Source organism: Orcinus orca, chromosome 16, assembly GCF_937001465.1.
Source record: "Orcinus orca chromosome 16, mOrcOrc1.1, whole genome shotgun sequence".
In the NCBI taxonomy this organism is placed as follows: domain Eukaryota; kingdom Metazoa; phylum Chordata; class Mammalia; order Artiodactyla; family Delphinidae; genus Orcinus; species Orcinus orca.
The window spans coordinates 24,992,241-25,005,255 of record NC_064574.1 but is presented as its reverse complement, the minus strand read 5'-3'; the positions used below and the strand labels follow the sequence as shown (position 1 = coordinate 25,005,255).

Here is a 13,015-nt window from a genome sequence, read left to right as displayed (position 1 = left end):
TCACTGTTGTGGCCTCTCCCGTTGCGGAGCAACAGGCTCCAGACGCACAGGCTCAGCGGCCATGGCTCACAGGCCCAGCCGCTCTGCAGCATGTGGGATCTTCTCAGACCGGGGTACAAACCCGTGTCCCCTGCATCGGCAGGCAGACTCTCAGCCACTGCGCCCCCAGGGAAGCCCAGTTTTATGTGTTTTTGAAGAATTACGGTAAGTTTACCACCACAAAAAGGGTGAGTTCAATACTATACAGGTCTTTCTTCAACCTCACCTGAGCAGGTTCACTTACATGAAGCACAGGGAGAACATAACCAATTCTCACAATACAGCAGACAGACAATTGTTAATGATGTATGGCATCAGCAGAGAGCTTGGAACTCTGAATATTTATTTTCAACCAACTCACCTTGAATGTGTGTGTGTAGGAAGAAAATATTCTCAGAAAGTCTCAAAATCCTAGATTACGTTTTGGGAATTTATGATCAGAAATTAGAAATACGAGTAGGTTTAATGGAGAAAGAACATACGATGGCATGGGGACACTGTGATATTTGTAAGCAAAATATCATTTCCCTTTCAATGACTGCAGTATAAATAGATATGCAGCAGAGAAATTCATGCAATGAAGAGTAGACAGGTTGCTACTAATCTACCTCTGAGACATCTTACGATAAAGACCAACATTTTGTATAGGGTTTTTAATGCTTACAAAATTGTATTTCATTTGAACCTCACAATAGCCTGGTAGGTAATGTCACTAAAAGTGTTCCAATTGAGTAGACTCTAAAGTTAGAGGCAATTTAAATCTCACTTGATAAAAAGGTCTCTGAAACAAGTTTTGGGATGCCTCCTTGTGTTTAATCCCAAACTTTGACTACTGTTACTCTGGAAGACAGCACCACCTTGTGGGAAGATAAAAGTATAGCTAGCCTGTGGCTGAAATTTTGAAAGGGTGCGTTCACCTTGTTCCTTAACTTAATGTTTTACAGAGCAAGATGATAAAGAAGGAAGCCAATGAGGGCACAGCAGTTTCCTCTGTCTTGTCACTGATCTAGGTCAGCTAGATAAATAGATAAAATATTAAGTATTTTAACCCGGCAGGTAGCTTGGTAATAGGGAACAAATATACTACCAATTAAGTGACCAATCACCAGGGGCTACAAGATGTTCTAAGTTGCCTATGGGAGTCAGGAAGAAAAGAGAAAAGAGAATACAGATCTTGAGGGTTTCCACTAAAGGGAAAGAACTATTAATACACTAAACTTGCTAAGACATTCTAGGTGGAAAGAGTATTGTTCTTGAAATGGACATCAGATCATGTAAATGGCTTGTGGCTGCTATTGACAGCCCAGACGTGGTCCTTGCCTTATCTCTCTAACCTCAACTCACACTACTTTCTCCTTCAATAACAAGGATTCAGCCTCAGTGGCATTTTTTTTACTTTCTTAGGCACACAAACGCACTTCTCACCTCAAGGCCTTTGCACATGTTGTTCTCTCTGCCTAGAACAGTTCTTCCGCACTCTTCACATAAACCAACTTCTCAATTTTCAATGAAATCTTAAGTGTCACATGCCCCAAAAGGCCTTCTCCAATCTTCTTATCTAAGGTGAGGTCACCCTTATCAGAACATCTTGTTACTTCTTCAGAGCACATCCCATGTATCAACAGTTACTTATTCATTCACTTTTAGTTATTAACAATTAATAGTTATTAACAGTAACCCCCTTTACTCTCAATTTCCTAATTTAGATGATAAATTATATGGCCACCTTATTAATTATATCCTTTAAACACTGAACAGTGCCTGGTACACAGTAGGCACTCATTAGCTATTTACTGGCTATATGATGAATAGTCATCTTATTTTAACCTTACAAAGAATCATAGGCATTTTTCTATATGATAAATGCATTCCTTGAAAACCTCGCAGTCTATAAAAATCTCACACTGAAAATAATAGGTTTTATGGGAAAAACAGTGTTGAGGCAAACTCAAAACCCATGCGGCTTTGTAACCAGAGCGCTAATAAAAACAAAAATTGGTGTAGGCAACATACCCCAAAACAGCAGAATGAAAATGACTGGTTAAAGGTGGGAAATAATGTAGCTGCAGTGGACCTTTAAGCCAGTGGAGGCCACCATTAAGGTGGGCACAGGAGAAACTGAAACTTCACAAGCTGAGAGCCATGCAATGCTGAGGGTATACTTCTGGGGAAGGTACCTGAGTGTAACTTCTCATTCTTAATTTTCCTGAAATAAAGCTGAAAGGACTCCCACCTATGTAGCAACAGATCTAAAGGCTATTTGGCTTTTCTTGTGGACAATTAACCCTTCTATTGCTACTAATCTAACTCCCCTTGCCCAGGGGGTAAAAAAAATCACAATATGAATGAAACACAATTTCCACACTATACTACTGTTATTCTCCTATTTGCCACCTGCACAGAAGCGTAAGCTAATTGTTGTCAAGGAAACACACATAGAGAACACTACTGGCTCTCCAACTTGCTGATGGGGGTTGGCAAACTATGGCTTGTGGGCCAAATCTAGTCTGCTGCCTGTTTATTTAAATAAGTGTTATTGGAACACAGCACATTCATTTATTTACATATTGCCTATGGCTGTTTTTGCACTACTACTGTAGAGCTGAGTTGTCTTGACAGAGATCTTCTGGCCCACAGAGCCAAAAAAATTTATTCTCTGGCCCTTGACACAGACTCCTGCTTTAAATCAGAATGAATTTACAGAGGAGTCACAAAATGTCCTCAAAAAAGACATCTCCCCAACTCCCTGGCCAAAACTCAAAAGGGTACGGGGAGTATTCTTCAAAGGAGAACAGTCTGTTGGGAGGAACAACCTGTCCCTCCAGCCCTGCAGCAGACACCACGACAGTGGCAATACCTTCTCTTACAACTTAAAAGGCATCAGCCCATCACCAGTTTCACAAAAGCAACAGCTATTGCCACCACTTTCACTCCTGCCTGAATTCCCAGGGAGTGTGGAAAGAGAAAAGGAGATCACCTGGGAACATATGTGTACCCTAAAAGTTAAAGAACTCTTTTCTGTAATGTGATTATCACTGCCATATGTAAATTTCATAATTTCTTGTAATATATGTTATCTATTTGGCTTCCTTGCTAGTACTTGTATTTTAATTTATGGCTGTAACGATAAAGGGGAATCAGCATCTTACCCTTTTAAGAATCTGTAGGAAGTAGGTATGATTAAGAGAAGAAACTGGTGTTTCCTTTCTCCAGAGGAAAACACTACCACAAAGCCCTTTTAATTCAGGTAAATAGGTAAGAGAGACTATAAAATGTTTGGGGTTTTAAAGAAACTGCTTATATGTTTCTTATAAAAAATACATGTGCTTACGTGCTTATAAAGCATAAACAGCCTATATAGTGTTATTACCAATAGTTATTTGACTTCTACTCTTCCCAGAAGTTCATCCTAGGGCTTCCCTGGTGGCGCAGTGGTTGCAAGTCCGCCTGCCGATGCAGGGGACGCGGGTTCGTGCCCTGGTCCGGGAAGATCCCACATGCCGCGGAGCGGCTGGCCCTGTAAGCCACGGTCACTAAGCCTGCATGTCTGGAGCCTATGCTCCGTAACGGGAGAGGCCACAACAGTGAGAGGCCCGCGTACCGCAAAAAAAAAAAAAAAGTTCATCCTACATCCAATACATTGCTGTGAATTAATTTTACTTTTCTGAATCCTTTTAGACAATCCAACATTTTTCGAAACAAACTGGTTATTGTTTAAGCCACTGTTTCCTTGTTTATCAAATTATGGAATTTACCCCATTTCTCAATCTATATATCTCTGAATAATCTCTCTAAATAATCTGTTTGTTGATATCGCCCCTTCTGGGGCACAGCAACCTACAATCTTAACTGCATAAAATGTGTCTCACTCCTACATACAATATGTTGACCTTTCAGTTACTGAGCTTCAATGGAGCATTTAGGTCCTATGCAAGCACAGGGTCAGGAGGGCTTGGTCCACCAGGGCAAGAAAAGGCTGGAATCACTCACTGGTTGCCACCTTGTTTACAACAACACAGGAGGGGAAAAGAAGGTTTTAGTTCATTGGGCACCAAAAGATAGAATCTCCTTTGTGCTTCCCCATACTTGGTACTTACATCTCTCAGGTTTGTCTCCCTCATCAAGGTCATGAGCTCCTTTTGAGTTTATAATGACAAAGACCATATTTTATTTATCATTTATTCTGAGGGCTGAAGCAAAGTGTTACTATTATATATGTGCTTCCCTTGCTTTCATTCAACATATGTTTATTAAAGAACTTGACATGTACAGGCAAGCAAAAATTCAACAATGAGTGAAACAAGGTATGGTCCCTGCCCCTACTGGAGCTTGCAGTCCATGGGGGAACAAAACAATCATCAAATAACTGCTTTAATCAAAGTGTGAGAAAATGATCTGAGGGAGAAAAAAAACAGACTTTTGTAAAAGTACATGAAAAAAGACCCTGACCTAGTCAAGGAGTTCAGAAAACACCTCCTCAAGATTTAAGCTGGGAAAAAAAAAGATTTAAGCTGATACTTGAAGGCTGAGTAGGTATAACTAAGGGAAAGGGGAATGGTAGGGAACAATATCCATATAGAGAAGACATCAATGCAAAGGACTCCTGGCAGGAAGATGAAATGCATATTCAAGGAACCTAAAAGAAAGCTGAGGAGGCTAGAATAGATAGCAAGGAAGAAGGAGGAGAGTTGTAAAAGATAAGGCTAGATGAGAAAGGTAGAGGTCAGACCATGCAAAGCCTGAGTTTGGTCATTATTCTGTGAGTAACAGCAAGCCACAGCAGGGTTTTAAGCTGTGTGTGTATACTCCATATTTTCATTTTCATTTATTTATTTATTATTATTATTTTTTATGGTGCGCGGGCCTCTCACTGTTGCGGCCTCTCCCGTTGCGGAGCACAGGCTCCAGATGTGCAGGCTCAGCGGGCATGGCTCATGGGCCCAGCCGCTCCGCAGCATGTGGGATCTTCCCGGACTAGGGCACGAACCCGTGTCCCCTGCATCGGCAGGCGGACTCTCAACCACTGCGCCACCAGGGAAGCCCCATATTTTCATTTTTAAAAGATCATTCTGTCAAAAACATCTGAAAAATGAATACTGCTACAAAAGGATTGTTCAGGGCCTCCTAGTCTCTGTTAGATAAATAAATACTAAATAAGGCTTATTGGGTGGAAGGAAGCAACTGAAATTAGTTATTCTTTAAAAGACAAATCAGTCCTTGGTTAGGGTACCAGTAAAATCAAAGTCTGACAGAATGACAGCCAACATCAGCCAAGGAAATGGAGTCTGAGGCTGTGGATGCTGAAGCGTCAGGACCCAACCAGAGCCTCAATTCCTCTTTATCCTAAGGTGCTGCAATGTAAAGCACAGGTGACATGAGTTATTTGGTATTCTGAATTCAACTTGAGAGGAACAGACAAAGCAGCACATGCTATATTCTACTGTTCCTATAATCTGGGTCCAGACATGCACCTTCAATCTGAACGGAGAGAATTCCCAGATCCCGAAGCTGCTGGTTGTTGCTCTGAGCCAGGATCCGTAGCCGCTCCGCTGCTTCCCGGGGGATGTTGAATGTCACACGCACGCTGTTCCAGGGCTCTACCTTCTGTACCTTTAGCTTGCTGGATTCTTGGTCATGAAAGAAAGAGAATAATATTAGTAATCTTTTAGCCATCAGAAGACATGGAATGAACAACAACAACAACAAAGTAAAAGAACAAGGTAGAATACCAGTATGGAGTAGCTGAGAGAGTTTAAGCTTTGGTATTAGATAGACTTTATTATTATTTTGTTTTTTAATAAATTTATTTGTTTTATTTATTTATTTATCTATTGATTAATTTTTGGCTGCTTTGGGTCTTCGTTGCTGCGTGCGGGCTCTCTCTAGTTGCAGTGAGCGGGGGCTACTCTTCGTTGTGAAGCACGGGCTCTAGGCACACGAGCTTCAGTAGTTGTGGCTCGCGGGCTCTAGAGTGCAAGTTGAGTAGTTGTGGCACACAGGCTTAGTTGCTCCGCGGCATGTGGGATCTTCCTGGACCAGGGCTCGAACCTGTGTCCCCTGTATTGGCAGGCAGATTCTTAACCACTGCACCACCAGGGAAGCCCAGACTTTAAGTTTAATCCCAGCTGTACCACTTAGCACCTGGGTGACCATGAACAAGTTATTTCACATTTCTGAAACTTACCTTTCTCGTCTCTAAAACCATGAAAAAACTACTTCATGAGATTGTGTTAAATGAGATAATAATATGCCAAAAATCTAGCATAGGATCTGACACACCATAGGCACTAAATAAATGGAAAGCAGTAAGATGGAGTAAGGAACATAAGAGAGAAGGGAGAGATAAGTTTAAATTAATAGAATAAGGTCTAATTCTGGACTCAGTTCAATGTATGTGAACTGAGAAGCTAAGAATATTTAAGTTTCAAATTTCAAGTGAAATTTTATAAAAATTTAACTGGCAGATAGGCCAATTGTAAGATATTAGGGAATCTGTAGCTACAATTCACTAAACTTAAAGAAAGAGCACTAAAAAGGAAAATAGTAGATTCACTTATAAAATGTTAAGCAATTTTACTTCTTCAAACGAAACAATTGAAATTTTAATACTCATATTTAAATTTTCACTGGGCCTCTCTGTGAAAGATATTCATAGAGGGAGGGAGCAAACATTTCTTCCAATATCCTATAAATGCTTCAATTTAAGGAAGGCTTAAATCTTGATTCTTTATGTGTCTCATTTTTAATCTTTTTCTACTTTAAACAATTTCTACTGAAGCATACCAAACTGAGGAGAAAAGCAACATAAATTTGACAACTACATTTCAGTTAGGATATAAAAACATTACATTTCAGCAAATCTGAAAAGTCAATGCAAACTTTAGAACATGTTTTAAAATTAAGATGCAAAAGTTAAACTAATTGAGGAGGTAATGTTGTCTGTAATTATATTTCACAGATGGAATGCAAATCCCAGGTCCAGTTAAATAATAAAAAAACATTTTTCCCCAACAACCCCAGACAAAATAATTTTCTCTTTTGTTATAAACTCAGTTACATTAAATCTCTTATATCCTCCATTCAATTATACATTCCAGTATTGAGAAAATGGTCATACAGGAATATCTATTCTCAAAATAAGAAATATATATGGATACAGGAAAGTGCCTACATGTTGCCTAAAGCCACTGCCACCTCCAAAATCATTATACGTTATACATTTATCCAGACAGGGAGTCCACTTGTTCTTATGTGGAAAAAAAGAGACCATTTGCTAAGAGCAGAAGGTTAATACAATCACAGAGATTTAGGAAGGATTATGCAATATTTAGTTCAAGTCTATTTTATAGGTGAGGAAACTGAAGCCCAGAAAGTCTAAGAGATTTGCCCAGAATCCAGTGGCTACCTAGCAGCATCATGGCATAAGAATCCAGATCTGCTTTTCAGGTCATTTTTCTTTCCATGATATTTATGCATCCAAACAGCAAAAGGTAGGGAGCTTGAGATCCTGGTACCACAGAGTATAGATGCTTCAGGGCTTCTTCCCAATCTGAACAGTACTGCAATCTTATACTTATGTGGTCTAGACAAACATTAAATTTGCTTATGACATTATCTACTTGTGATAAGCCTGCAGAAAAATCTTTAACTGTAACAGTTATATTTTATCAAAATTTTTAACTTCCATCATATTTGAGAACATCTGACTTAAAATACTTTTTGGATCAAGACTATAACTGATAGGGCTTCCCTGGTGGCGCAGTGGTTGAGAGTCCGCCTGCCGACGCAGGGGACACGGGTTCGTGCCCCGGTCTGGGAAGATCCCACATGCCGCGGAGCGGCTGGGCCAGTGAGCCATGGCCGCTGAGCCTGCGCGTCCGGAGCCTGTGCTCCGCAGCCGGAGAGGCCACAACAGTGAGAGGCCCGAGTACCGCAAAAAAAAAAAAAAAAAAAAGACTATAACTGATAACCGTAAGTCTGAGTTTGCTAATTTATTTAAAAGCCATTAATAAACTAATTCAGCAATTTAAAAACAAGAAAAAAATGTGGATAATTAAGAGCAATGAGCAGGACTTCCCTGGTGGTCCAGTGGTTAAGAATCCGCCTTCCAATGCAGGGGACGCAGGTTTGATCACTAAGATCCCAAATGCCGTGGGGCAACTAAGCCCGCACACTGCAACTACTGAGCCCGTGTGATCTGGAGTCTGCGCCCCACAACTAGACAGCCTGAGTGCCGCAACTACTGAGCCTGCGAGCTCTAGAGCCCAAGGCCAAAACTAGAGAGAAGCCCATGTGCTACAACAAAGAGTCCGTGTGTCACAACGAAAGATTCCACATGCCGCAACGAAGATGCCACGTGCCGCAACTAAGACCCAACACAGCCAAATAAATAAATAAATATTTTTTTAAAAAAGAGCAATGAACAATTTCAGGTGCAGCTAGCCCTTAAGATATGATATATTATGACATGATTATGGTGATAATTACAACTTTCACCATAAAAGTCTCTAATACTATGTTAAATAATCCAGAACTACAGAGAAGTCTTATATAGCATAGCAAAAAAAGGACCCTTGAAAAAAAAGACAGCTCTCCTCCTGACATCAATTCTAATGAATAAGACCCCAAAACCTAAAAAAGTTGGTTAGCACTTAATCAAGTCAAGATCTGTGATAAAAGGATAAAATCTAGGCTTTGTACTATGTCTGAAGGAATTAAATAATTGTGCTACCTAGAAAATATGGAGAACATCTAAACCAAAGTTGACAAGCACAACTTCCCACAAGACCACTACAGGTTATCTTAAATGTGTGAAGAGGACAGATGGGACTGTCGTGAGGGGAGGGCCTGCCTTCAGTGGCAGCTGCTACTCAGCACCACCTGGGATAGGAGAGCTCAATGTTATCTGACCTTTCCTGTTTAAAGACAAATCTAAAATATGAATTTATTTATTTATTTATTTTGGCAGTACGCAGGCCTCTCACTGCTGTGGCCTCTCCCGTTGCGGAGCACAGGCTCCGGAAGCGCAGGCCCAGCAGCCACGGCCCAAGGGCCCAGCCGCTCCGCGGCACGCGGGATCCTCCCGGACTGGGGCATGAACCCGCGTCCCCTGCATCGGCAGGCGGACTCCCAACCACTGCGCCACCAGGGAAGCCCCTAAAATCTGAATTTTAATGTAAAATACCTCATTTTTAAAAGCAGTGGCAATGAAATTCAAACATTAAAAAAAAAAACAACCCAAAAATTAAAGTGGACCATAACACATGGCTGTACATGGATACAGCAGGCTATCGGTTAACCTCTGACCTAAAATTTAAAAGAACAAATTTCAGGTTCATTTTAAGTAGAACCATGGAGTAAAAGATTTTTTTAAGTTTTAAGTCACCTCAAAGATCCAGTCTTACTTCTTCATTTTATAGGTAAGGAAACTAAAGACCAGAGAGCTAAAATTAGATAGAATTACTCCTATCCATTAGAACAGATAATTTAAGGATTACTATGCTAAGTAATGCTTTATTATGTTCAGTTACTCCACGTACTTAAAAAAATACAACAGCATTTCTATTAAAAAAAAATCCTAAAATTCCAACTCTGCAATTATAATCAGACTTTCAACCTACTACAACCACAGTTGTATTTGTAAAACTCGAGATAACCACAGAATGACAATTCAAAAAGAGTAACAAGAAGGAAAAATAAAGCAAATTACCCATGTGTAACAAATTGGGCACGTTCTCCAATATTGTGTCCAATTTCCATTTGAAGTCTTTATCATCTATATTTCCTTTGAAGGCCACAAAGATTGTGGAATCCTCCAAAATACTATCACTTTTTGAGTCATCATCTTCTAGTCCAGAGTCAAAATCCATCTCTGAGTCCTCCACTGTTGATGAACACAAGGAAGTATAGATGTCTTCTAAGTTTGGAAGGTCATCCAAAACCATGGTGAATATTATTCCAGAAGCATATGCCAAGTGGACAATAAAAAAACCTTTGAAAACAGAAGATACAAAAAGCATTACAATGCATAATTATACAGTCAACAATGTATAATTATAGTTCTATGAAAACTGTAATTTATTTGCCAAATAATAAGGAAGTACTATAAAAATTAAGAAATTACAGAGGGGATACGCTAGTTTAATTAAGATATTCTATAACAGTTCTTAAAGATACTAGAAATAAAAACATACCAGTTTTAAATAAAATTCCTTTTATTGGTCAGCCTAGAATATGGGTAGAAGGGAACGAAAGATCACAAGAAAATAAAATAGGTATTTTCTGAGAATTAATTCATATTAGCCTTTGGTTGACTCCCACAGAGCAAGACTGGGGTTGACGCCAAGACTCCCCTTACTCCTGTCCTAACAAAAGCTTCAGAGCAGCCAAGGTTTCTAAAGCCCTCTGCTTTAACCAGCAAAGGACAACTTGACCTAACTAAGAGCATCTGCAGGACTACCTAAAATCCTAAAGTTTTTCATGAGGACCATTTAAAACAACTTTTAAAGGGTTATTAATAGTCGCATAGCTGAAAATAATGATTCAGAAACAAAACAAAGACACAAAAATTTAAAAATACTTTTGCAAAAGGAAAACAAGTGGTTAACACATATTTACAGAGGCAAAGAACTATGTCTAGGACAGAACTAAATTACTTTTTAACTTTTAGGTCTAGGGAAGTCACATTTTCTGCTATTTTCAGTTATGTTGCCTACCAAAGAGTACAAATATTAAAGACCACACCATGTGGCCATTTCCTCCATTATCTTTGGGATTGATGATCACATTCTTACCCAAAAGTGAATGAATGGACATTAATTTTCAGCATTTGTGTTAAGCAAGAATGGTATAGAAACATAAGAACCTCACACATATCTTCTAATTTAAAAAAATTCCCTATATAAAGCATAATTAAAGCTATTTTTTTAAAAGATGGATAATAAAAAAAGGACTGAAAATAAACCCACTAAAACGCAAATAGTGATTGTGCTAGGTTGGTAAGATTGTTGGTAAATTTTCTTTTCCTATTTTCCAAAAACGCTATGAGTCATTAGGAAAATGCAAAGCTAAATATGCTGTAATATGGTTATACTACTTGCATAAATAGAAAAAAAGTATCAACTTTTTAAAACTGTTTAACTTTTCTTTTTAAAATAATCACTAAACTTCAAGAGCAAAGGCTTTTCAAAAACCAAACCTAAGCAATTTTAAGGGGGAAAATTCCTCTGTTGTAAATAAAAATGGAAAAAAACTTTTACATTTGAGCAGAGAGTGTCTTATAGTCTGGCAATTATAACCTTTTCTAGTACCATTGGTGTTACAAAGGAACAGTGTAATTTGGATGGTTAAGAAAAAATAGCATGCAAGAGGGAAGAGATATGGGAACATATGTATATGTATAACTGATTCACTTTGCTATAAAGCAGAAACTAACACACCATTGTAAAACAATTATACTCCAATAAAGATGTAAAAAAAAGAAAAAACAGCATTCAGGACTTCCCTGGTGGCACAGTGGTTAAGAACCCGCCTGCCAATGCAGGGGACACGGGTTCGAGCCCTGGTCCGGGAAGATCCCACATGCCGTGGAGCAACTAAGCCCGTGCAGAGCAACTAAGCCTGTGCGGAGCAACTAAGCCCGTGCGCCACAACTACCGAGTTTGTGCTCTAGAGCCTGCAAGCCACAACTACTGAAGCCCACGCACCCTAGAGCCCGTTCTCCGCAACAAGAGAAGCCACTGCAATGAGAAGCCCATGCACTGCAACGAAGGGTAGCCCCTGCTCACCGCAACTAGAGAAAGCCCGCGTGCAGCAACGAAGACCCAATGCAGCCAAAAATAAATAAATTTATAAAAATTAAAAGAAAATGAAACTTCTTCCAGATAACATATTCTTTGAGATTAATGCCCACTTAAAATCTAAGGATTTATTATCAAAATAATGGAGTAATCTTTGAGTGAAAATGTAGTTCAGTGAAAATTCTCTCCAAGAGTATAGCTGACTAGCTCAAGAGACTCATTTGCTTATTTATGGTCATCTATCATGAGCATGCGCTATTTCTTTGTGTTTGCTAAAATTAACCACCAGTTATCTTGCTCACCCACATAATTTTCAGATTACCTACTGATTTAACTTCTTATTGGGGCTATTTTGATCTTTTATAAAGAATCTAAAAACAAATACGATATTTAGGAGAAATTTTAAAAGCAAGCATATTATTTATTCTACTTGTCCAAGGTAGAATGAAAAAGATTTCCAAATGAAATCATTTCAGGAGCCAAAGAGCTCCAGTTGATAAAGGAAAGCTTTTTTTATGGAAGAATGCCAACTTAAATATAAAAAGATGGTGTCAATAGAAAACCCCCAGTTTTGCAATCCCTAATAAAATAATTCAGGCAAGGATCATCAGTAAGGAAAAAACACTATGTGAAAATTTGACAGAGTTCTGGATAGTTACACGATGTCAAAGTATCATCCCAGATATCTGCTGCTTGGCAAAGGGAAAACTGTAACTTCACAACGGAAAGACTTGACTTCTACCACTTGAATGCAATGATCCACCTCAGCATCATTAACAGAGAAACAACCAGAAATTATGTACAATATTAAGTGCACAGCATTACCTATGAAATATTCCTGCCAAAATGTTTAACCTGAATCTAACAAGTTTTTAACAGGAGACAGAGGAACAAGTTAAAGAACACCATGAGGAAATAATTAGGGAAATCTAGAGTGTAGGATTTCTACAGCACAATTGGCTTGGCCTCTTCAATAAGTCAGTGGTCACCGGGGAAAAAAAGGGTGGGTAGTACTGTTCTACATTAAAAGAGACTTAAGAGCTTTAAAAATCAAGTGCAATGGGGACTTCTCTGGTAGTTCAGTGGTCAAAGAACCCACCTTCCAATGCAGGGGATGCGGGTTCGATCCCTGGTCAGGGAACTAAGATTCCACATGCTGCAGGGCAACTAAGACTGTG

The 13,015-nt window shown here is 39.2% G+C and overlaps 1 protein-coding gene across 11 annotated transcripts in view; it reads right to left on the bottom strand.

Moving 5' to 3' along the window:
* The window catches only part of NCOA6 (nuclear receptor coactivator 6), a 97,391-nt gene that overhangs the window by 43,215 nt on the left and 41,161 nt on the right, over nucleotides 1–13,015 (bottom strand). For all 11 annotated transcript variants that reach the window (XM_033433553.2, XM_033433538.2, XM_033433542.2 and 8 more), the window contains 2 exons: nucleotides 9,749–10,030; nucleotides 5,511–5,666 (listed from right to left, as the gene is read on the bottom strand). In XM_033433553.2, coding sequence (XP_033289444.1) covers nucleotides 5,511–5,666; nucleotides 9,749–9,983 — 391 coding nt within the window. In that variant the 5' untranslated portion in view covers nucleotides 9,984–10,030. The remainder of the gene's footprint in view (nucleotides 1–5,510; nucleotides 5,667–9,748; nucleotides 10,031–13,015) is intronic.